Genomic DNA, 27,167 nt, shown 5'->3' on the forward strand with positions numbered 1-27,167 from the left:
GGATGTGTGGGAGCTAAGTTTGACAGGTGGGCAGGTGCTAATCATAAAGAGCCTTGGGCATCAAGCTACAAACATGGATTTTTATTTTAAGAGTGATAGAGAGCTTTAAGAATGTTAAGCAGGAAACCGACATGATCAGACTTTTATTATAGGAAAAAATCTCTGCTGCACAGCAAGAAAGAGTGGACTAGGAGAGAGTAGTGGTGGAATCTGTTCTTTTATCAGCAGGACAGTCCCCTCCTTTTCCAGGGAAATTCTCCTTCTCTTGTGGTTTGAATAGAAGCTTCCATTTGTTAGAATGTATTAGTCCTCTTTCACCAAGTAACAAATTACCTCACAATTAAGTGACTGCAAACAACTAATATTTGTTATCTCATAGTTTCTGTGGATATGGGATCCAGGAATGGATTAGCTGGATGGTTCTGGCTCAGGGATGTCACGAGGTTGCGGTCAGAGTGTCAGCCAGGGCTGCAGTCATCTCAAAGCTCAACCAAACCCAGAGAATTCACTCCCAAAGCTCGCTCACATGACTTCTGGCAGGCCTCTGATAATCTGCCTCCAAGCCTGCTCACAAGGGTTTCTCCGCCGGGCTGTCTCACAACATGACAACTGGCTGGCCCTGAAGTGAACAACCTAAGATGGCAGCCACAGCCTTCTTATAACGTAATATAGGAAGTGAGAGTCCATCATTTCAGCCGTATATTTTTATTAGAAGAGCAGCATTAATAAATCCTCACGTGAGAGCAGGCCTTTACTCAAGGGCACAAATACCAGGAGGACCATCATGGGGGACCATCCTAGGGACTGCCTACTACACAGCTGAATTATTAATTAGGCCAGCTGACCCAAGCTGGGCCAACTAGAACATTTCCTTGGGATCTGTACACTCAGTCAGAAAGAAGAAATCTTTCTAAAGTAGTGAACACTGGAGCTCCCTAGTGATCCAGTGGTTAAGAATCCTCTTGCCAGTGAAGGGGACAGCCCTAGGGTCCATGCTCTGCAGCAAGTGAAGCAACTGCAATGATAAGCCCAAGTACCACAAATAGAGAGTAACCCCTGCTCACTACAACTAGAGAAAGCCCACATGTGGCAACAAAGGCCCAGAGCAGCCAAAAATCAAATAATTAAATTAAAAATATGTATATATATATATAATTTTAAAAAATAAAATAATTGAATTAAAAATATGCATATGTATATGTTAAAAAAAAATAAAGTGGTGAAGCTTGAAGACTATGGACACTCATGTTCTCCATCAAGTGGAAGAAGCTGGTCTGTGGGAAGAATGAAGCTGACACTGAAAGGGAAGCAGAAACCAGAAATAGTACCCTTTCCTGATTGCAGTAGTGGGCTTTCCACATTTCTGGTTGCATTTGATCCTGAGCCCCACTTGTGCTCTGGCCATTCCTGTAGTTTGGTTATATGCATCAATAAACAAAACCTCTTCTACCTTTGCTAAGGTAATTCAGGTAGGTTTTTGTCATTTGTAACAAGAAAAATGACAGTTGACTCACTGATGCAGTCACACGGGGAGGCAGCCAAGTCAGTTAGGAAATGGTGTAAATCCGGTGAGAACTGATGAGAGGCTGATCTAGGGTGCTGGGAAGGGTGATTAGGGTCCAAACAGGAGAACAGATAAGCACTGATGGTAGGGACCATATAGGACTATCTTATTCATCATTGTACCCCTAGAGGTTAACACTGTGTCTGGCACAAAGTAGCTGAAATGAATGAATGAAGGCAGGAAGACATAGAAAAAGCAGGACTTGCTGACTGATAGGTCATGGAAAATGAGAAAGAGGGAGAAATATATTGTACTCAGGTCTCAGGCGTGAATGATTGGCTGGCTGGCAGCTCTATTCAAGACAGGAAATGCTGCCTTGGAGGGAGTCGAGCGGAAGGGTGATGAGTTTGGTCTTGAATTACTGGCGAGTGTTTTCAGGAGGAGTGGCTAGTCTTAGGGAACAAAGATGTTAACCTGTTTACATGAGGACGTCTCTGTCATTGTCTGCCTTAGCTCTGACCGTGTAATTGAGGGATGCAGCTACACGTACTCAAAGTCTTATTTACGGAGCTAAAGAAGACCTAATTTGGCAAATAGACAGTGACCACAACTGCCTGGGGAACTGGTGGTCCTTGATTAGGAATGGTCTGAAATTAGCATAACAAAAATCAGCTGTCCAGTGCCAGCCTAATGAGTCCATCTGACTCTAGCACAGTTCTTCACGGTCCCTGTATGACAGTCTACTCCCAACCGGCTTGGGAGAGATTATGGAATTGGCTGAGAAGCTTGAAATTGGGTATTCAGAAAACACATTTGCTTTTCTCTAACAGGAACAATGTGTCAACACAAATACTCACACTCAGGCTGGGTGTAGTTGGCAGCTCTTTAAAAACTGGCATTGGAAAGCTGTCAGGGGTGGGAAATGCCCCCTCTTAGATTGATACTACGTCCAGTCAGAAGCAGTCCAGGGAGATAGTTACGTAAAGGTTATTAAATTCTACCAGAATTTAGTTGGAAGTGCTGACTCTGTTTACACCCATGAGCGAAGCTCATTAGCATGTGTCAGAAATGCAGCTTCAGTGGCTCCAAACATCCCAAGCTGCTCTTGGTTTTTCGGGAATGCCAGCCTGACACAGTACTGCTAGCTAGGCTTCCCAGTAAGCTCCTCCTGCTCCAGTGGCCCCAAGGTACTGAGAAAACTCTTCCTCTGTGATCCAGATGTGTCCTGCATTAAGAATGCCAATGCACTGGCTTGCCTTCTTGGGAGCTCAGGTTGCAGGGAGGGAGCTGGGCAGGTGGAATGCAAGAGTGAACGTGGGTGCTGTAAATGGCCAAGCACTACACAGGAGTGAAGAGAGTGCTAGATGCCAGCACCACAAATGATCAGCCTTACAGCTACCTCTACCCACAAGTGCAGTAGTCAGGACAGGATTGTAACTGCGTTATCAATTTTCTTTTAAACTTTCCATTATGGGAAATTTCAGGCACATAGGAAAGCCAAGAGCGACTTCCCTGGTGGTCCAGTGGTTAAGAATATGCCTGCCAATGCAGGGGACACGGGTTTGACTCCTGGTCCAGGAAGATCCCACAAGCCTCAGGGCAATTAAACCCGTGTGCCACAAAAACTGAAGCCCGTGTGCCCTATAGCCCATGCATCACAAATAGAGAAAGTCTGGACATAGAACAAAGACCCATTGCCGCCGCCCCCCCCCCAAAAAAAACAGCAGAGAGATTAAGGCCCATCTCCTAGTCTCAACAATTATTAGATTATGACTAACTTTATTTCTTCTACATCCTTCCATTGGATTATTTTGGAACAAATCATAGATATTACATCACTTTATCTGTAAATATTTCATATATGTTCTAAAAGATAACAACTTAAAAAAAAATAAGCATAATGCCATTATCATACCTAAGGAACTTCATAACAATTCCTTAACACTGATGGAATTGTATGTGCCACGCCATGTTAAGTTGTTTCAGTCGTGTCCAACTCTCTGCAACCCCAGGGATGGTCGCCCACCAGGTTCCTCTGTCCATGGGGATTCTCCAGGCAAGAATACTGGAGTAGGTTGCCATTTCCTCCTCCAGGGAATCTTCCTGACCCAAGGATCAAACCCATGTCTCCTGTGGCTCCTGCATTGCAGGCAGATTCTTTAACACCAAGCCACCAGGGAAGCCCATGGAATCATACACTAGTGAGCAAAGGAGGCTCCCACACTCCCATCTCCTTTACTCTTCATCCCTCAAGCAATGTGTCAAATTCAAAGGAACAAAAAAGGCAGAGATCAAAGTCAGGTAAAACTGTACCTACACTAAGCTCATCCCCGATGTCTCAGCAACTCTAGTATTTTAAAACATTTCTTGAGATAGGCTAAAACAGAAATTAAGAAAACAGCAGCCCTCACATTTTTATCAGACCTTTTGGCATTTCTCAGAGCTACAAGGACAGCCCATAAGAGAACCAAGAAGTGCTGGAAGATGAACCAGACTCTTTGATCGGCAGGTGGTCGGGCTGCCACAGGGTGCAAGGCCTCCACTAAGGTACGGGGATACTTCATAGACTTCTTTTTGTAAGAACTGTTTTAATAACACTATTCAATATTTCTGGGGAATACATTTTATTAAAGTATAACATATATGTATAGAAGAGTGCACAAAACTCTAGGAGTTTGTTTTGTAAAAAGTTATTCCTTACCGAGCTCTACATTTGTCTTGAGGATTAAGTTAAACACTAAAAATGGTACATAAACAGTTGGACAGCTACTAGGGCAGCCAGTCATATAAATGTTTACCATGTGAACTCACCTTTGCAGGATGAGATGGCATCTCCTACCTTAGTGGACTAAGGTAGGAACCAGAGCTAAGTAGGAGATGTCTGTGCAGAGGGTAGCCAGGTAGGGGTTGTCAGAGCCCCATGGGGTGTAGAACCTGCCACCTGAGTGATCCTCCTAGCTATGGGCTCACAGGACAGGATGCTCAAAAGCTCTGTTGTTTAAGGAGTGACCATCAGCCTTTTACATGAAGGAAAGACACCGATTTCTCAGTCCAAGTACTTGAATAGCCCCAGAGGGCCTGGCTCAGAGAAGCCACAAAATACTGGGGTATCAAGGCTTTCCATCTCAGATTCCTTAGGGATGTATCAAGACTTCATGCTAAAGAGCATTTGCCCTCATTAGTATCTGTATCCTCAGATCCTTTTATAACACTCCTCTGAAGGGACTATGAGTCTAACTCCACTTTTGTCACTACAACTGCCACTTCCCATTGGGATTTGCTTAGTAATTGGAAAGAACATTATGGTAGTCCTTTCTGGAATTGCTTCATAGGTAGAAGGAAGTGGATGACCATGCTTCTAACAGGCTTTGGGGCTAAAGGACAATGTCAAGGACAAAGTAGTCTCTGGAATGAACAGGCCTTTGGACAGAAGGGGCCTAGCATGGTCTGGTGCCCTTCACGTTGTTCACCCTGGAGCAGTACTAAAAACATACTCCTTCCCTTAAAGACTAGAGGGTAATACAGTTGGCCAAGCCTTGGGAGTCTTGGAACAGAGCAGATACTCCACAACACATGCCAGTAAGTGAAGGTAGGAGTTAGCATTACCATGGCAACCCCTCCAATCTCAGGCTTCCCAGGAAGAAACCATGATCTATCCCATTTCTCTTAAATTACAGTCCAGAGACCTTAAATTCAAACATCTGTTGACAAGGACACGAGGTCTGTCTCAGTTAACTGATGTAATCAGTCCTCATTAGCCTTCTCCCCACTCTCTTGAAAAGCATAAAGGAAATTACCTAGCACAGAAGAGGCTTTTAAACCAAGCTCTTCACAGTATGCCTTAAACTGAATATCCTGTTGAAGCACTGAATTACAAAACAGAAAGGAGTGGGCTAGAGAAGCTGACCCAGCATCTCTAAATGTAGCTGAAAGGATTACTATTGTCTCCAAAGGTAAACTATCTTCTCAGCTCAGGCTTACAAGCCAAACTATGTAGTGAAGACAGGAAAGTGAGTCACAAGAAATTATCACCCTCTAAGGTTTCTTTCACTGAAATTCCCTTCAGACCATCAACTACCTTCCTCCAACTTCTCCATCTCCCAACTGTCCTCTTGATTTCAGTCTCTCAGCACCTCCTAATCTCTTAGCCCATAATTCACTTCCCTTTGTGTCTGGTCCAGAGCTCGGTTAGCCTTTTGATATTATGCTTGTGACATATGACTCCTGGTCACCTTAACTGTCTCCTCTCCCATCCCAGTATTCCTTCCTATAATAATTAGGTATTGTTTCTTGTACTAAAGTTGTGCTTTTGTCTACCTTCTATTAGATGGTGGGATTTATACTGCCTAAGATGATTCTTGTTCATTTTGAGATCAATTATGTACTTTGCAATGCTTAGTCAGATTTGTTAATTACTGTACATCTAATGCACACCAGGCACTTTCCTCTGTTCAGTTCAGTTCAGTCACTCAGTCGTGTCTGACTCTTTGTGACCCCATGGACTGCAGTATGCCAGGCTTCCCTATCCATCACCAACTCCCGGAGCTTGCTCAAACTCATCTCCATTGAGTCAGTGATGCCATCCAACCATCTCATCTTCTGTCGTCCCCTTCTCCTCCTGCCTTCAATCTTTCCCAACATCAGGGTCTTTTCCAATGAGTCAGCTTTTCGCATCAGGTGGCCAAAGCACTGGAGTTTCAGCTTCAGCATCAGTCCTTCCAATGAGTATTCAGGACTGATTTCCTTTAGGATTGACTGGTTTGATCTCCTTGCAGTCCAAGGGACTCTCAAGAGTCTTCTCCGATACCACAGTTCAAAAGCATCAATTCTTCGGCACTCACCTGTCTTTATGGTCCAGCTCTCACATCCATACATGACTACTGGAAAAACCATAGCTTTGACAGACCTTTGTTGGCAAAGTAATGTCTCTGCTTTTTAATATGCTGTCTAGGTTTGTCAAAGCTTTCCTTCCAAGGAGCAAGCGTCTTTTAATTTCATGGCTGCAGTCACCATCTGCAGTGATTTTGGAGCCCAGGAAAATAGTCTGTCACTGCTTCCACTTTTTCCCCATCTACTTGCCATGAAGTGATGGGACCAGAGGCCATGATTTTAGTTTTTTGAAGGTTGAATTTTAAGCCAGTTTTTTCACTCTCCTCTTTCACTTTCATCAAAAGGCTCTTCAGTTCCTCTTTGCTTTCTGCCATAAGGGTGGTGTCATCTGCATATGTGAGGTTATTGATATTTCTCCTGGCAATCTTGATTCCAGCTTGTGCTTCATCCAGCCCGGCATTTCACATGATGTACTCTGAATACAAGTTAAATAAGCAGGGTGACATGTACAGCCTTGATGTACTCCTTTCCCGATCTGGAACCAGTCTGTTGTTCCATGTCCGGTTCTAACTGTTGCTTCTTGACCTGCATACAGACTTCTCAGGAGGCAGGTAAGGTGGTCTGGTATTCCTATCTATTTAAGAATTTTCCACAGTTTCTACATGAAGACTTTGATGTAGTCAATAAAGTAAAAGTAGATGTTTTTCTTGAACTCTCTTTCTTTTTCTATGATACAACGGATGTTGGTAATTTGATCTCTGGTTCCTCTGCCTTTTCTAAATCCAGCTTGAACATATGGAAGTTCTTGGTTCATGTACTGTTGAAACCTAGCTTGGAGAATTTTCAGCATTACTTTGCTGGCACGTGAAATGAATGCAACTGTGCAGTAGTTTGAGCATTCTTTGGCATTGCCTTTCTTTGGGATTGGAATGAAAACTTAACTTTTCCAGTCCTGTGGCCACTGCTGAGTTTTCCAAATTTGCTGGCATATTGAGTGAAGCACTTTAATAGCACCATCTTTTAGGACTTGAAATAACTGGAATTCCATCACCTCCACTAGCTTTGTTCATAGTGATGCTTCCTAAGGCTCACTTGACTTCACATTCCAGCACGTCTGGCTCTAGGTGAGTGATCACACCATCGTGGTTATCTGGTCTTTTTTGTATGGTTCTTCTGTGTATTCTTGGCACCTCTTCTTAGTATCTTTTGCTTCTGTTAGGTCCATACCATTTCTGTCCTTTATTGTGCCCATCTTTGCATGAAATGTTCCCTTGGTATCTCTAATTTTCTTGAAGAGATCTCTAATCTTTCCCATTCTATTGTTTTTCTCTATTTCTTTGGATTGATCAGTGAGGAAGGCTTTATCTCTCCTTGCTCTTCTTTGGAACTCTGCATTCAGATGGGTATATCTTTCATTTTCTCCTTTGCCTTTTGCTACTCTTCTTTTCTCACGTATTTGTAAGGCCTCCTCAGACAATCATGTTGCCTTTTTGCATTTCTTTTTCTTGGGGATGGTCTAGATCATTGCCTCCTGTACAATGTCATGAACCTCTGTCCACAGTTCTTCAGGCACTCTATCAGATCTAATCCCTTGAATCTATTTGTCACTTTCACTGTATAATCGTAAGGGATTTGATTTAGGTCATACTTGAATGGTCTAATGGTTTTCCCTACTTTCTTCAATTTAAATCTGAATTTTGCAATAAGGAGTTCATGATCTGAGCCACAATCAGATCCCTGTCTTGTTTTTGCTGACTGTATAGAGCTTCTCCATCTTCGGCTGCAAAGAATGTGATCAATCTGATCACAGTATTGACCATCTGGTGAAGTCCATGTGGAGAGTCATCTCTTGTGTTGTTGGAAGGTGTTTGCTATGACCAGTGCATTCTCTTGCAAAACTCTGTTACCCTTTGCCTTGTTTCATTTTGTACTCCAAGGCCAAATTGGCCTGTTACTCCAGGTATCTTTTGACTTCCTACTTTTGCATTTCAGTCCCCTGTAATGAACATCTTTTTTTTTGGTGTTAGTTCTAGGTCTTGTAGGTTATCATAGAACCATTCAACTTCAGCTTCATAGGCGTTAGTGATTGGGACATAGACTTGGATTACTGTGATATTGAATGGTTTGCTTTAGAAATGAACAGTGATCATTCTGTCGTTTTTGAGATTGACCCCAACGACTGCATTTCGCACTTTCGTTGACTAGGAGGGCTACTCCATTTCTTCAAAGGGATTCTTGCCCACAGTAGTAGATATAATGGTCATCTGAATTAAATTCACCCATTCCAGTCCTTTTTAGTTCACTGATTTCTAAAATGTCCATGTTCACTCTTGCCATCTCCTATTTGACCACTTCCAATTTACCTTGAATCATGGACCTAACATTCCAGGTTCCTATGCGACTTTGTTCTTTACAGCATTGAACTTTACTTCCATCACCAGTCACATCCACAACCGGGTGTTGTTTTCACTTCGGCTCTGTCTCTTCATTCTTTCTGGAGTTATTTCTCCACTGATCTCCAGCAGCATATTGGGCACCTACCGAGCTGGGGAAATTCATCTTTCAGTGTCCTATCTTTTTGCCTTTTCATACTGTTCCTACGTTATCTCATGGAAAGCAGTGTGGTATAGGATATTTTGCCCCTCAACATGTAGGCACATGGAAGTTTGTTAAAAATGCAGAATGTCAAAGTCCATTTCAGACCTAAATCTGCAGTTTAGCTGCACATTTAGGTGCAAGAACTCAGGTGTGCAACATTCAGAATGAGAGGTAGTGCCAACACATCAGAATCTCCCAAAAAATTATCTCATATTTTTGAGTTGTTATTAAGTGCTTGTTTATGTCTCTTGGTAAATTTACCCTTTTATAATTATAAAAACAGCCCTCTTTGTGCCTGGTAACATTCCTCTTATGATGCTTGCTTTGTCTGATACTATGTCAGTTTCTTATGCTTAGTGTTTGCATGGAATATCTTTCCCCATCTTTTTAACTTATTTGTTTATATATATATATATTTATATATATATACACACACACACACACACACACATATATATAAAATATTTGTTTATTTTGGCTACACTACATGCCTTGCAGGATCTTAGCTTCCTGATCAGGGATTGAACTAGGCCTCCAGCAGTGATAGTGCAGAGTCCTAACCACTGGACCACCAGGGAATTCCGTTTTTTTATTTAAACTGGGTTGAACATGTAGTTGTGTCTTGCTTTACTGATCCAGTCTTTTAACTGAAGCATTAAGACTATTTAGTGAGGGAATTACAGGGGGAAGGGGGGGAAAGTACTCAATATCTAACTCGCTCCTTTTTCTCATTGGTTGAATGCTTCTGGTGAAAGTCACAAAATGTGCTGATTTGTTCTACTAAAAATACATTAACCTCCCCACAACTCCCATAGCTGCTACAAACTTTTCCTACCATCTTCAGTGCCCTTGTATCTACTCCTCCCTTTCTCCAAGATGGTAACCAATTTTACCTATTTAATGGATTGAGACCATCTAACACAAACCCTCTCCACCTTCTATATTTTTCTTCTGAGTTTAACCATTCTACCAGTACACCTACACATACATTTCAGCTGGCACTGAATCTTTCATCAATTATCTAATTACTATATATATATATATTTAATCTTAGACTTTTCCTTTACTTATATACAAAAACAAACTGCCTTTTAAAAAGTGTCCTTCCAACTGATCTTTGCACACTGCCACTCTTTTTCTTTCGAGTTTCCAATGAACCTTGCCATCTCTGCTTATATTTCACCATTTCCCTTACTCTTTACCTGCAAATTTGGTTTTTGTCTTCATATTAAACCAGTGAAAAGACTTTCTAAACTCCAAATCCTAAGACTTCTTACTAATATAATTCCTCACTTTACCTGTTTACTGAAAAATTATCTTGACTTGGCTTCTGAGACATTATATTCTCTGGTTTTCTAATTTGTTCTACACAGAAGAGTGAATTTAATTCTCATGATGCAAAGATTTGACAGGTTATGCCTTAAAAACCTTTAGACTATCCACAGCCTTTGAAATAAACTCTGTAGCTTCAAGTTCAAGGAACTCCAATACCAATCTTCCTGGCCTTTATGCCATCTCTCCAAAATTTACTGTACTCCAGCCACAATGGTTTACTTGCTTTTCCTCAAATATTCCCAGTGCTTTACTACCTCATTACTCCTATTTTCTTGTTTTCAAAGTTTAGCCATTCTTCAAGGTCCAGCTCAAATGTTACCTCCTTCATCTCATACTTCTTAAATATTTGTGGATAAAGGATTAACAAAACTCTATTCTACACACAAATTTACCTTGGGTTAACTTTCTAGCAGGCTTTATTTTCTTGGGCTCCAAAATCACTGCGAACAGTGACTGTGGCCATGAAATTAAGACACTTGATCCTTGGAAGAAAAGCTATGACAAACCTAGACAGCATATTAAAAAGCAGAGATGTCACTTTGTCAACAAAGGTCTGCCTAGTCAAAGCTATGGTTTATCCAGTAGTCATGTATGGATGTGAGAAATGGACCATTAAGAAGGCTGAGCACCAAACAACGGATGCTTTCCAACTGTGGTGTTGAAGACTCTTGAGAGTCCCTTGAACTGCAAGATCAACCCTGAATATTCACTGGAAGGACTGATGCTAAAGCTCCAATACTTTGGCCACCTGATGTGAAGAGCTGACTCATAGCAAAAGACCCTGATGCTGGGAAAGATTGAAGGCAGGAGGAGAAGGGGACAACAGAGGATGAGATGGTTGGATGGCATCACCGACTCAATGGACATGAATTTGAACAAGCTCCAGGAGTTGGTGATGGACAGGGAAGCCTGGCATGCTGTAGTCCATGCGGTCGCAAAGACTCAGACACGACTTAGCGACTGAACGACTTTCTAGCTCTGTCTCTAAGGAAAAATAATGGTGGAATGTATTACTAGACAAAACTGCTTAAGGTAAAAATGACCTCTAATTGGTAATTTATGCCTCCACTAAAATGTAGTGACTCTTGTAACAGAGGCACGTCTCTTGCAGTGACCTACAAGCATTGTCTATGGACAGTGGCTCCTGCTGTATACAAGGCTTGAAAGCCAAGGTAGTCCTTGCACTTACCTGTCTTGTCTCTTGCACCTGACTTACCACTTGTTTGTATGTGCAGAGGATAATTCTTAGATGGCTGTGTGAACTGCCCTGAGGACTACTCACTCCCATGGAAGAGGAACACTTGATGATGCTGGGTTAGCAAGCTGTTTTCTGTCCTGTATGCTTTCAAGTAAACTGGTGACAAATGTGACTCACTCAGGTCTTGTGAATCCAAATATGTCTATCTTTAAAGTTCCTTTGATAGTCACCAGAGATTCATTATCTAGTTATTTATTTTGGGGGGGCCTCATATTCCCTTCAAGATCTTTGAGGTTAAGACCATGTCTTTTTCTTTTCAATTAATTAATTTAGGTTGTGCTGTGCAGCATGTGGGATGGTTCCAGGACCAGGGATCGAACCTGGGCCTCCATAGCAAAAACGTCAAATCCTAACCACTCGGGTCACCAGGAACTCCCAAGAACATGTCTTTTTTACCTAGCAAAGTGATCTGAGTCAATGTTACCATTAATAAAGGAATAATTATTTCCTATCTTAAAGGGTTGCTATGATGATTAAATAAGATATATATAAAAATGTTTCCCAAGCAGTAAATGCTACGCGTAAGTGGTGATCATACTAACACATAAATAAATAGTCCCTATTCTAAAAGTATCCCTATTAATGTAGTAATGTTTATTAAACACTTCATACATTAACTCTGATTTTCATTCCAATCTTAAAAATTAATAAAAACAATTTAATAAAGAAGTGGTCACACTGATATGAAACTAACTTTACACTAAGAAATGCCCTGCCCTCTTTCCTCCAACCCAAAGGCTGGTCTGCTTTTAGGACAGTAAGAAACTGTCTGCTCACCCTTGTTGAAAGTAAACAGTTTACCATCATTCTCATCCCAAACAACAGGAGTAAGATATATAACCTATCCAAACATGCCATATATATACGTATGTGCCAAAAATACCCAAGGCATTTCAGTGAGTTGCTGGAAATATTTTAAGCCAGAGAAATAGAAGTTGAGCGAGACTGTTAAAATATCCCCTTTCTAATCCTGGGATATGTTAGATCAAACATTAAAAAAATAGAAGCAAGCAGCATTGTCAAGAACTATTTTAGAAATTTCCAGGTATATAAAATAAGGTGGATTACAGAATATCAGGATCTTTGTTAATTTTTCTGGTATGTTTCACCTTTAGGCAGCAGTATAAAACATCACTCTATAAGCAGAAATCAAACCTGTCCGACCTGTACTTAAGAGAAAGGCCACACAGTCAGTACTCTAACTCTGTAAGAACATGGAACAGTGGCTCTGGCTCGACCAAACCACTGAAAAGTTTCATCAGAGAGTCCACCTTAACAATGCAAAAAGCCTACTTCTGTTCCTCTTCTGTGTAATAATGGAAATGGTTAAATGTATATTTCCCCATGTTTATTCCAGTCCTATTCTTCCTTAAACTTTATAAAGTATGATTCAAAATACCGCTCACCTTCTATTTCCTCTCATCACACAACGTCTAGGACCTAGATATTTTCTCACATTCCTTACAAAATCTTATTTCCTAAGTCCAACACTAAAAAACATATTTTATCAGAGACTCAAGGGATCCCATTCCCTCTGGATGTGTTCTAGAGTATTTTTCAAAAAAAAAAAAAGAAATGAAGCCAAGATCATATCTGTTAGAGAAATAAAACTATATTAGACAGGCCAACTGAAGAATAGGACAATCTGACTTACTTTTGGATCTATTTCTTTTTCTGTGAGAACATTTTTTAAAATTGGCTGATTCACAGTGAAATATTAACTACAGCTACATATATAATTTCATTCTGCATAAAACAAGCATATAAGGCCAGTCATGAAGCCTCCAAAAAAACTGCCCATCTTACAGTGTGTAAAGATATTATTAGCCATTGGTGAAGTGTGATACTAGCAGAATCAGGGAATGTCCACATACTTTGACTGGAGGTACGATGGGAATGCAGTGTATGTTCAAGTCACAGTGTGACCATAATCTTTACATTAAAAGCAAGATCATCCTGTACTTTTCTGTGGTCCTTCCCTTACCCTTGTACAGGAGCATTCCACTGCTGAAAGGTATTAGAAGGCCAAGGACCTTCCAGAGAAAGGACATCACCCAGGCTAAGGAATTAACCTGGTTGCTGCTGTAGATAAACTATGTCACCAAAAAGTGTTTCATCATGTTTGCATCAACAGTAGGTATAAACCTTGGAGATACAATTGAGATTCACTTACAAGAGGCAAAAACTAGGAAAAATGAGGTATAAACTCTTTAGCTTCATATAAGCCAGAAGAAAACATATTCAGCACATACATAGGCTTTCTTCAACTTCATCGTGTAGCAGGCTACTGGTTTAGAAACCGATACTGCTTTGCAAGAATACCCAATTCAGATCAGAGACACATAAAAAGGGGGGAAAAAATCACTCAGGGAGAAAAATATAACTAAAGAACATTTATTTGTTTTTCACCAAGACTTTATCTTGAGGATGTAACTAAACTGCGCCACCACTCCCCACCCCAATTTGAAGGAGGATTAGTACAGTGGATGTTATAAAGCAGGTATGAACAGTTTGAGGGACTGGAACCAACGTTAACTGACAAAACCAACTTCCATCTAAATCATCATAAAAATGTTTAAGTAAAAAAAAGGGGGGGAGGGGGCAAAGGGCTTTTCAGATTGAACAGATTATCACATTTTATCTAATACATTCAATTCTGGCTAGGGTATACCAAAATGGAAACAGGATAACTATAATACAAAACTTCCACTACAGCACACTGCACACACCTGTGTTCCAAGCCCACCCCCGTCCCCCTAATGCTTCCAAACTCAACTATTTCCCAGCCTGTTGGGCCTGTCGACGAAGGAGCACGTAGATCTTCTCTTTAATCCAATCTTTGTTATAAGGCTGGTATGTCTGGGTATCAGCTCGGTAACTGAGGAACAGAACAATAATAAACAGCTGATTACATAACTGTTGAATTTTATGCAATATGAAGTTTAGATCATCTAGTACAATCTCACAGCAGAAAAACAAACCGAGGTCTAGAGATCTTAAGTTAAATGCTCAGTGTGTTACACATCTACTTCTTGACAAAGTATGCCCAGAAACCATGTGTTCTTTCTCCTACATAGTTACTATTATGGTTCCTTCAGTGATTAAAAAACTAACAAAAACTTTAGATTTGCTATATTTACTTTGAATCAACTTAAAAAAAAAAAAGAAGACCTTTAAAAATATGTTGCTGCCACAAAGATTTCTTCCCTGGAAAGTATTAACAGAAGGAAAATTTTATATACATCCAGTATTTCAGGATTTGCTTTTTAATGAACAATGCTAGAGCCTGAGAAGAGTCTGGAGTACAAGGAGTAACATCAGCAATGAAACTCTAACAGGATTCCAGGGTTTTTGGAGTACAACGCATCAATAGACAACTCACTCAAGGTATGTTCAAAGGACAAAAAATAGAAATATTCCACTGACCTACAACTGAACAACTACAACCTAAAACTACAACCTTCAAGCACAACCAGCTAGATTGCTGGTTAAGCAATAAATTCATTTTTTTAGAGTAAAAAAACCTAAAGCTATAGTATAAAAAAAGAATAAGCAAGCAGAGATCGCAGAAATACAAAGCACATCACAGTGTTTCAAGGCCATGTGCACTATCATTTTTTAGGTTCTCAGCAAAAAAATTATATAAATGTAACTACAAATGACAGTAAATACCTCTAAGTGTTAGAAGCAGAAGTGTTAATCGCTCAGTTGTGTCTGACTCTTTGTGACCCCATGGACTGTAGCTCCCCAAGCTCCTCTGTCCATGGGATTCTCCAGGCAAGAATACTGGAGTGGGTAGCCATTTCCTTCTTTAGGGGATCAAACCTGAATCTCCAGCACTGCAGGCAGATTCTTTACCATTTGAGCCACGAAAAGAAGCCTATAAAGAAGTTGCCAACTGCTAGGTATTGCTTTGGGCACTCATCTGAATCAATTCAATCCTATTTACAACTCTGTGAGTAGATACAATTATTATCCCTTTTTAATAAAGGAGGAAACCAAGGCTCAAAACAGGGCAACTTACTAGCTTCAGGCAAGGAGTAAAAGCTTAAACACTCCTGACCAGAGTTCTTGTTGCCTGTGAACCACTGAGCTAGAAACCTATGATCCATTTTTTGGGAGGGGTGGGGGTGTGGGGGTGGAGTTTAACTGCTTTACAATGTTGTGTTAGTTTCTGCTGCACAACAAAGAGTCCACTATATTTACACATATATCCCCTCCCTCTCACTTACTCCTCCAGGTCATCACTGAGCTACAATCCAATCTCTGAAGAGAAACAAACTCCAAAGTAGGGATGCTTTACACCATTATCAAATTCTTCCCCTGAATGGTAAGGTCAGAATGGGGTTTAGTAAAATGCACAAGCTCTCTACTTTTACAGAACATTTGGCTTTTTACTAACGTCCTTTAGTTACAGTGAGAAATAATGTAAAAAGTAAACTCACCTGTAACTCTTCAGATTAAGAGTGACTAGGAAAATACAATTACTACATGACTATTTTAATTTTATATTCACTATCAAGTACCTCTTAAATCACATTCCCTAATCCCTTCACCCTCCTAGATTTCTCACCTCTTTTCACAACCTCCAACACTTCCTCCCTCACCCTTAATTCCAAATGGTATCCTCCTTCCTATTTTCCTGAAGTAACTAAAGCAATTAGAAAACCTCCCCAAGCTTCTACCACATCCGCCTGCCTTTCCTACTTTACTATTAATGGATTGTCCAAGATCCTATCTAAAGCCATCAATTTCTCCCTCTACTACATCATCACATTAGCCTGCCAACATACCATTATTTTTCTCACCTTAAAAACAAAATTAAAGGGGGAAAAAAAGTATTTTTTCCTCTAGCTATAACCCCATTTCCCTCCTCTCCTTATGAGCCAAATTCTACAAAAAAGTTGTCTGTGTTGGCAGCCTACAATTCCTCTCTTCTTACTAACTCACTGGAATATATAAAGATTTTACTACTGTCACTCTAGGGCTTCCTAGGTGGCTCAGACAGTAAAGAATCTGCCTGTAACGACAGAGACCTGGGTTCAATCCCTGGGTCGGAAAGATCCTCTGGAGAAGGGAATGGCATACCACTCCAGTACTCTTGCCTGGAGAATTCTATGTAGCCTGATGGGCTACAGCCCATGGGGTTGCAAAGAGTTGGACACTGCTGAGCAACTAATACTCTCACACTTTCACTTCACTCTACCAAAACTGCTCTGGAAATCATCAAAGACTTCCACAGGGCTATACCAAATTTCAGTTATCAGTCCTCATTCATTCCAAAAACATGAAGTATCAATACTTTTGAACAGGCTGGTCCACCAAATTCATTTCCCTCCTCTCCCTGCCCTCCACTTATTTTTCTGCAGCTTCACAGGCTTCATTTTAGACTGACTTATTCACTGCGCAATCCTCAGTGCCTTGGAACACATATGGTATACAACTGGAACTCAATAAATATGTTATATGAACATGTATGTGTCTCTGTGTGTCAGGCAGTAAACAGATCAACTGTAAACATTACAAACCAACACACCATGATATATATACAGCTCCATTTGCCTCAATAGTTTTTTGAGTTTTTATATCAAAATAATCATAATGAAATTATCACACATTATAAACACATTTCATTAAAGACCAGAACTGGATCACTTAGATACTCTGAGTGAGCAAACTAAAATGACTATAACTGAAACTCAATGAAGAGGTGAAGAAAACTAAACTCAAAAATTCCAAGGAAATGCTTATTTTCACCCGGATCTTTTGTAAGACAGCAAATCCAGGCTTGGTTCCAGTGCTGAAACAGGAAGTGCCTCAGAGTAGGACCTACATGTTTTTCACCACTGAAAAATACTTTTTTCTTCTAGCATAGTGTCTGACACATAATAAATATTAAAATGCCTGGTGACTGAAGCTCTCATTATAAGGTACTTCCATTTTCCTCTGTACACTCGGTCTCTCCAACAATGCTGAGAAGATGAAGTATTATAGACTCACACGCTCCTTGGTAACAGTGGTGATAAGTAATTACTGATATAAATTATAATAAGCATAATGTTAGGGGAAAAAAATTTAATTTGACAAAACTCGGAGAATAGAAAAAGTAAGTGTCAAAAAAAAAACTCATTCTAACATACCAAAATACACATGATCAACGTTACGTGGAATTAAAATTAAAGCTAACTGCTTTAGGATAAAGACTATAATTGGGGGGAAAACTAAGTAAAAGATTATTTAGTTTAAGGAACAAAGTTTTCGGTTCAAGGCGGATGCACACTAACTGCATCAATTAGCAAAATTCGTAAGATTTTCAGCTTTATGTTGACAATTTATAAGCCACGTGTAGAAGAAATATTAATTACTACATCACAGGCAAAACACAAAGATCTGTGTCATGCAGAGTGAGCTCCTAATAGCATAAATCACCTCAAACAAACAAACAAGGTAAAAACACAATTTAAGAGATATGGTGGTTAATACTCACACAAGGCAGCTGAGGTCTGCCAGGTCATCAATAAAATCAAACAACTGACTGATATCATATGTGATAGAGGGGCTGTTGGGATTCATTCTCTTCAGATGTTCTTCATACATTTTACAAACACCTAAGAGAGGGGAAAACCAAGATCTTACAATTGTATGAACTTTAGATATGAGTAGTATTATGTGCTGATATCACAATACTTTGTCCTACCCTGTACGTATAGGTCTTTGTGTACCTCCAAATTGATTTCATAAATTTCCTAAGAAAAAGTAATAGTCAACCACAGAGTTATCAAAAGCTATCTTAATAAAGGTTGGTTCAATACACTGTGATCAGAAGTATCACTTATGAGTTCCTGAATAGAAAGGGTGAATGGAAAGGAAATAAAAACCAGGAAAATTAATTCATTGTGGCACTAACCCACAGCTACCATCATACTTAGTGGCAAAGGACAACGCTTTCCCATTCAGATGAGAATACCTGCTCTTGTCACTTATGTCATGCTCAACATTGCACTGGAGGCTCTGGTAAGGGTGATTTGGCAAGGAAAAGAAATAATAGGCATTCACACTGGAATGGAAGAAGTGTACCTATCTCTATAAATGTATACAGAATACCTTAAGGAAACTACAAAACACTATTTGAATAAATCAGGGTGGTAAGACTGCATGATGTAAAATCAATATACAAAAATCAATTATATTTCTATACCCCAACAATAAAAACACTGAAAATGAAATGAACAGCATCAAAAAAGGATAGAATTCTTACAAATAAATTTAATAAAAGAGACATACTGAAAACTGTAAAATGTCACTGACAGTAAACATTTAAATAAACAGAATGCTATCTCAAGTTCATGGACTGGGTGACTTAATATTAAACACTCCCCCAAATGATCTAGATTCAACAATCCATGTCAAAACCTGCGGTACTTCTCTAGAAACTGACAAGCTGATCCCAAACTTGACACACAAACACAGGGGTCCAGGACAGCCACAACAATCTTGAAAAAGAACAAAGTTGGAAGAAAGATTCACATTTCCTCATTCCAGAACTTATCACAAAACTACAAAACTGTAATCAAGACAGTGTGGTGCTGCTTATTCATGAAGACAGGCATACAAACTAATGGAATAGAAACAGGAGTCCACAAATAAACTCTCACATTTATGGTCAACTGTTTTTCCAAAAGGATACCAAGAAAAATCAATAGAGAAAGAGTATTTTATCAACAAAGGGTGCTAAGACAACTGTACACTCATATGCAAGAGAAGAAACTTTGACCCTCTCACACCATGTGTAAACAGTCACTCACAATGGCCCAGAAACTAAATCTAAGTCAAAATTATAAAACTCTCGGAAGAAAATGTAGGCACAAATCTTTGTGACTTTGGATAAGCTTCTTAGTAGGCTGGATGTCATCAAAATTTAAGCCTTTTGTACTTCAGAGGGTACTATCAAAGAAAGAGAAAACACAAGCCACAGACTAGAAGAAAATCTTTGCAAAACATATATCTGATAAAATAGGGGTCCCCAACCTCTGGGATCGAAAGCCTGATGATTTGAGGTGGAGCTGATATAATAATAATAGAAATAAAGTGCACAATAAATGCAATGCCCTCCCCCCTCGCCCACACCCCCCCCCCCAATTCCCCACAGTCCATGGAAAAACTGAAACTGGTCCCTGGTACCAAAATGGTTGGGGACCACTGAGATAAAGAACTATTATCAACAATATATAAAGAACCCCTAAAACTCAACAATGGGAAAACAAACAACTCAATTAAAAAATAGGCAAAAGATGTGAACAGACACCTCACCAGAGAAGACATACAGAAGGAAAATACGCGGGGAGGGAGGTGGGTGGGGGGTCCAGGAAGGGGAACACATGTAAACCCATGGCTGATTCATGTCAATGTATGGCAAAAACTATTACAATATTGTAAAGTAATTAGCCCCCAACTAAAATAAATAAATTTATAAAAAAAAAAAAGAAAAGATGCTCAACATTATGACATGCTGCTGCTGCTAAGTCGCTTCAGTCGTGTCCGACTCTGTGCGACCCCATAGACGGCAGCCCACCAGGCTCCACCGTCCCTGGGATTCTCCAGGCAAGAACACTGGAGTGGGTTGCCAGTTCCTTCTCCAGTGCATGAAAGGGAAAAGTGAAAAGTGAAGTCGCTCAGTCGTGTCCGACTCTTAGTGACCCCATGGACTGTAGCCTACCAGGTTCCTCTGTCCATGGGATTTTCCAGGCAAGAGTACTGGAGTGGGGTGCCATTGCCTTCTCCGATTATGACATGAAGAAACTGCAAACTGAAATGAGGTATCACTACCCATCTATTAGGATGGCAAAAAATCCAAAACACTGACAACACCAAATGCTGCCACAGGAACTCTCATTCATTACTGCAGGGAATGCAAAGTGATACAGCCACAGGTGAAGACAGCTTGTCTGTTTCTTACAAAGCTAAATACAGTCTTACCATATGATCCAACAATCACACTCCTCAGTATTTACCGAAAGGAGCTGAAAGCTTAGCTCCACACAAAAACCTACACAGGAATGTGCATAGCAGCTTATTCACTGACAAAACCTGTAAGCAACCAAGATATCCTGCAACAGGTGATGGATAACCAAACTGTGTTATACCCATACAATGGAGTATTATGCAACAACAAAATGAAATGAGCTATCAGGCCGTGAAAGACATGGAGACACCTTAAAAGCACACGACAGAGGATGAGATGGTTGGATGGCATCACCAACGCGATGGACATGAGTTTGAGTAGGCTCTGGGAGTTGGTAATGGACAGGGAGGCCTGGTGTGCTGCAGTCCGTAGGGTTGCAGAGTCAAACATGACTGAGCAACTGAACTGAAGTGAAAAAGCTGTTCTAGAAAGGCTGCTGCTGCTACTGCTACTGCTAAGTCGCTTCAGTCGTGTCCGACTCTGCGTGACCCCATAGACGGCAGCCCGACAGGCTCCCCCGTCCCTGAGATTCTCCAGGCAAGAACACTGGAGTGGGTTGCCATTTCCTTCTCCAATGCATGAAAGTGAAAAGTGAAAGTGAAGTTGCTCAGTCGTCTCCTGTCTCCGACTCCTAGCGACCCCATGGACTGCAGCCCACCAGGCTCCTCCATCCATGGGGTTTTCCAGGGAAGAGTACTGGAGTGGGGTGCCGTTGCCTTCTCCGTCTAAAAAGGCTACATACTATAATTTCAACCATACAATATTCTGGAAAAGATGAAACTATGAAGACATTAAAAAGATCAGTGGTTGCTGTTTAGGGGAGAGATGGGTGAGCAGGTGGAGCACAGGGGATTTTCAGGGTACTCAATGTTAGATACATGTCATTGCACATGTCAAAATCCATAGAATGTTCAAAGCAAAGAGTGAACATTAATGCAAACTAGACTTTAGTTAATAATGTATCAGTACTGATTCTACAATCCTAACAAACGTACCACACTAATACAGGATGTAAATAATTGGGAAAACTGGGAGGGGGCGAAGCAGGGGTTATGACAGAACTGTACTTTCTAGTCAATTTTCCTGTAAACCCAAACCTACTCTAAAAAAAAACTAAATCTATTAATTTTAAAAAAGGGATGAGGGGAGGGAAAGCTCTGTATTCCAGATGAATATTAACTACTATAACAAAGTAAAATAAGAAAGTAAGAAAATTACCATTTGGCAACCACCATGTGAGAACCAATTCCAGTATTTCCATTTTAACTTTTAAAATGGAAAATAAACCACTATTTATAATTAAAAAAAAAAAGAGCTAGAAAGCCACAAAAAGGCATGGAAGAAACTTAAACACGTTGCTAAGTGAAAGAAGCTAGTCTGAAAGCTACATGTCAATGATTCCAAATCTATGACATTCTGGAAAAAGAAAAACAACGGAGGTAGCAAAGAGACCAGTGGTTGCCAGGGGGCAGGGAGTGAGGTGAAGAGGGATGACTAGGGGGAACACAAGGGATCTTTAGGGCAGTGAGAATATGCTCAACATTACAGTATGACACTGTAATGGTGAATACATGACATTACACATTTGGCACCACCCACAGCACTGCACACCACAAAGAATGAACCCTCAAATAAACTATGGACTGTACGCTGCTTCATCAACTGTAACAAATGTACCATACCTCATATTCTATTTTTTTTTTGGGGGGACGGGGTGTGTGTGGCATGCAGGACCTCAGTTCCCTGACCAGGGGAATCTGAGCCCCCTGCATTGGAAGCAGTCTTAACCACTGGACTACCAGGGAAGGTGGCATTAACAGGGGAAACTGGGGACAGGGAGAAGTACATGGGAACCCTCTGTACTTTCTCTTCAATTTTTTCTTAAGCCTAAAACTGCTCTAGAAATTAAATGTATTAATTTTCTTTTTTAAAGTTAGGCTTCCCTAAAATCAGTAAAGGTTAGTAAAGAGTATTGCAGAATCAAAGACCAAACATGATAATATAGATAAAGCAACAATCTCGAGTGTGTGCACAAAGTCTACCTTAATGGCAAGTAAGGCTATCAGCAGAAGAAGGGACTTGAGAAAAGAACACAAGCTTTGCTCGTCTTACAGAACAGAATCTGAGGAGCCATCTCTGATTATCATGAGTAGCTTTCTGTCCCCTAGAGGTCTACCCACCATTGGTTTTAAGAGATTTTTAAGCCTAATCCAATTAGCTTCAGATAATCAACAATTCCAGGGACACGCCAGCAACAAATTTTATATTCCTATAAAATCTTTACAGGAAGAGGTGAAGAATGTACAATTTGCTAGAAAGGGTACAGGGTGTACACAAGTGGTTTACTGGATGTAATGATCTAATGAAAGGACATAAGGATGAATCCAGTCTGTGATGATCCAATCTATGTGCTCTCATCTAACGGTTTACTGAGGGTTAATACCTTCCTTCAGGGTGGTGCCAGCTTATCAAATGTACAATAAATTATACTGATTTGGTTCCATTTGCCTTTATTCACTGAGCTAATTTTTTATTTCTTAACATCCTGATGGATTGTAACATTAGCTTTTAATGTTTGTTTAGTAATTAGACTACTAGGTTGTGTAGGCACTATTAGGTTTCTCAAGCCTGTCTTAATAACTCTATTGAGTTTAACTAGACTATATAAGGGATACCTGTAAAATATTTACACAGCACAGTAACAAAATAACATATAACAAATAAAGAATATTTACAAAACAAGCAGAGGCCTGGGAAAGTCACTATATACATGAGCTTGAGTCTAAAAAGTAGACATAATAGTGAATGTCAGGGTAAACCAACTCAAAAGACACCTGAGAGTCTCAGCACTTACCACTCTCACCCTGGGAGTGAGCGTGGACCAGCTGGTGTAGATGCTAGCTAGCGTGGGAGCCAGGAGCCTCTAGAGCTCATCCCACCTCCATCCCCCAACCCCTCACCACCCCCAAAACAAAGTCAATGATTTCTACCCCTTGATTAGTGTTTAAACTCACCTTCCATACACTCATTCACAGATTCATAGTCAGCATAAGTTCTGCCTTCTGGCCTCTTGGTAGGCTGTACCAGCAAGATGGTGTGAGACTGCAGAGGGAAAAGTGATTTCAACATGAGTTTCTAACTCAGTATTTGAGAAATTCATAGTATGAGATAAAAATCTTCATTCACCAAACAAATTATCGTTGGTTATTATAACACTATTAATCAGGGTGTTCTTTCTGCAATATTGATGCCTCTGCTCAAGTGCAACGCCAGAAGCTGGATTCACAACTTTTCTGTAAGGTCTCTTAGTCCTCCCAGTCCTTAACAACTGCTGTCTCAAACTCTTATTGCACTTACTGCCTGTAAGTTCTCAGCATAAACTACCTTTTACTGTTTTTTCTCTTTTGCACCTTTCTTCCCAGCCAGACTATAAACCTGCTTAGGTGTTCTATTTCCATTGGTCACTTTCTAGCTCTAATCCCATTAGGTTCCTAATGAAAACAGATATGGGTTGATGAAAGGAGAGAAAAAGGAAAACACTATAATGATTACAAGCACTTTATCAATCTGTTTTCTCTAACTTTAGCACTACAGTGAAATCACATCTTATCCAGAGATTAAACTCAAACATTAAAGGCGTAAGATAAACTGGCAATATAAAATTAGTATATACAGTTAACGTTATCCTAGAAAATCCATTAAATTATTCACCAAGTAGGTGGCTCACCATAAAGGGCTGTGTTATACTAAAATATTGTATTTTTAAGCACTAGAATCACAAAACAGCTAGAGGATGACAACATAGGAAATGTGAATATGCCTAAAGAACAGCAGATCCTTTTGTCTTCCATCTCACCCTCATTGGGGAGCATGCTTTTGTTCATGGATCTATTTCAGGGTTTCTCAACTCTGGCACTATTGCATCAGGGGCTGGAAGATTCCTTGTTGCAGAGGCTGTCCTGTGCACTGAAGGATGGCAGTATTCCTAACCTATTCCCAGTAAATACCAGTAGCACCTGCACTCCCATTCCCTCCTCCCAACGGGTGACATGTAAAAATATCTCCAGAACATTGGTCTGTGGAAGTATAACCCCTTCCATTTTTTTCTGCCAAGTGTGTAAGGTTCACTAATTAAATTCAAATATGATGTAACCTCACTGTAAACCCAATGCTAAATCAAACTATTTATAATCTTCGGAAGATGGTGAAGGACAGGGAAGCCTGGCATCGCAAAGAGTTGAACATGACTGAGCAACTGAACAACATATTCTTCTCTTCTGCTGTACTAGTTTTTAATAAAAAACAAACCTCTTAAGGACAGGAACCAAACGTTCTGAAATGATCAGACTTTTTAATGACCAACAAACTGCAACTGAAATAGCTGATATGCAGAGTTTCTGAATAAGCACTGCCCCCACCCAAACAGTACTTTGAACACAATGTGAAAAACAAAGGAATTTATCATACTCCTCTCCATCAAGAAGTGAGTCATTCTGATTAAAAGTTTGAGAGGATCTGAGATAAAACTTGATGACAAGGGATGAAAAGTAATTCTCACCTATAAAGACCTGAACACAGCCAAGGCCTTTCTTAAATAGTGATCAAAAGTCAGAGAAAACAGAATGTTAGATTACTGGTTATTTAAAAACCACCAATAGTTTCAATGGCTCATATGTTGAGAAGAAAATAACTTTATAGAAACTATACTAACATTCCTGTAAAAGGATCTGTCCCACATACTAGCCAGACCAGTCGCTACTACATTAATTTTCTTCTTATTCTAATTAATAAGAAATAAAGGACCAATTCACTTTAAAGATATGAAAATGGCTATACAGTATGCTGCTTTTTATATTTACCCTTAAAGCGAACCTGAACAAAGTTTACTATTCTTAATTACTGCCCAAAGACAAGGCTTAAAAATTAGGAACAAGGAATGACTAAATTTACAAAACTGTAACCAAAATTATCAGATTTTTCCTTCTTCTGAACAGATTTGGTCCGGCATTTCTTAGGTTACTCCTTCTTAGGGGAATGACCAGTAATAAATAAATAAGCAATAAAAATATAAGTACTTACAGGAATATATATACCTATCGATATTTGCCACAACAGAAAAATAACATTGTGAAACCTACATCACGAAAAAAAAGTTATGCAGAATTACCTTAATAATATCTTATTCTCTATTTACCAAGCAGTTATGATTCACTCTAATGAAGTTAATCTGTTTTTAAAGTCTCACAAACACGAACCCTAAGAATAGTCAGTCACTCTACTGTTACAGAAATACTACAATACATACAATTGGTTCTTGAGGTTTAAATGCATCTCTCAAACTATCAAAAAAGAAAGGAAGAATAAAAGAAAAGAAATTGAACCAATATTTAACACTTTTGAATCAGTATTCACTTTAAATACAAATTCCAATTTTCAATTCTACACGAAATGATAAAGAATTATCACTGATAGTTGCTCAATGATAATGGGGTGTTCATATTAACTGCTGTCATAGCCCCAGATTTTAATCTAAGCATTTTAAAATAATACCAAATAAAGGCAGAGGAAAGAGGTGAAATGACTTGCTCAAGGTCACACTGCTAGTTAAGATAGGAACTGGAAACTCAATCTACTAATTCCCAGTCCTCCTTGGGAGACTATGTTGGGTCAAACACTGAACTATCTCAATCCAGAAAACTACGACCTGAAAAAGTTCCTTGTTAACAATAACTGCATGACCTGTTAATCTGTAGCAACCAGAAAACGAAAATTGAAGTGTGGAAGCAACCACGATTCCTTGGAATCCTCGTGGGTCTCTCCTTTTTGCAGATTACAAAACAGACACACAACCAAAAAACAACCCTTCCCACCCATTCCACTCAGATTCTAAGGAAAGTGTACCCTCAGCTGAATCTATCTTTTCAGCCTCCAGACCCAAGAGACTATAAATAAAGATAAGCACAGGATGGCTGGCTGGAGGGGGTTAAAAAAAAAAAAAAAAACCCACCAAATCCAGCCCCTAAAGGTCTTAGAAAAGAGGGAAAATGTTATGTATTTTTTTCAAAAAAGGCAGAGCCCATAAAAACAAAAGGGAATGTGGTCGGAAAAGCACGCTACAAAGCAAAGATGTTCCCTCCTGGCCCACACGGGGGATGCAGTAGATTCAATCTGTCAGCTTCGGAACGGGATTGTCAGACATCCCTCGGCCATTGTTCCTATAGTAGGCTGAGACGTTTGGAGGGAAAAGGGCAGCACCCCCATGCCTGCCTCTACCAAGCAGCAACCCAAAGAAAGAGCAACCTCCGCAAATGACGCCTCGCCCGAGCCAGCAGGAGGGCGCGCAACCGCGGGGCGGACCCGGGATCCGGGGCCTAGCGCCAGGCCCAGTGTCTCCGCGGCGGGAAGGAGAAGGGTCGACCCACAAGCTGAGGGCCGAGCAGCAGCACGCTCGCGCTGGATGGGGTAGGGAGATGTATGGGCGGGGGTCGCCCCGGGGGGATTTAGGGGTTCGGGAAGCCGGTTAGGCCTTTCTCACCATCGCGCCAAAGTCTCCCGCTGCAGCCGATGCCGACTCCGCCGCCGCACACGAGCTTACCCGCAACGCCGCCAACAGCCAATCCCCGCGAGAGGAGCCGCCGGAACTCGTCAGAGGCGCACCGCGAAAGAACCTTTCGGACCAT

The 27,167-nt window shown here is 40.3% G+C and overlaps 1 protein-coding gene across 1 annotated transcript; it reads right to left on the reverse strand.

The window, feature by feature from the left end:
- Positions 1–13,905: 13,905 nt before the first annotated feature.
- ERH (ERH mRNA splicing and mitosis factor) lies at positions 13,906–27,095 on the reverse strand. The gene is made up of 4 exons (XM_081513542.1): positions 27,023–27,095; positions 23,502–23,589; positions 18,013–18,133; positions 13,906–14,403 (listed from the first exon to the last, which is right to left on the reverse strand). Exons 1-4 carry the CDS (start codon positions 27,023–27,025, stop codon positions 14,301–14,303), a joined length of 315 nt encoding a protein of 104 aa, XP_081369668.1. The 5' UTR covers positions 27,026–27,095; the 3' UTR covers positions 13,906–14,300.
- Positions 27,096–27,167: the final 72 nt, after the last annotated feature.

This window comes from Giraffa tippelskirchi, chromosome 7, assembly GCF_054371585.1.
Source record: "Giraffa tippelskirchi isolate mGirTip1 chromosome 7, T2T-mGirTip1v1.2.pri, whole genome shotgun sequence".
Lineage (NCBI taxonomy): Eukaryota > Metazoa > Chordata > Mammalia > Artiodactyla > Giraffidae > Giraffa > Giraffa tippelskirchi.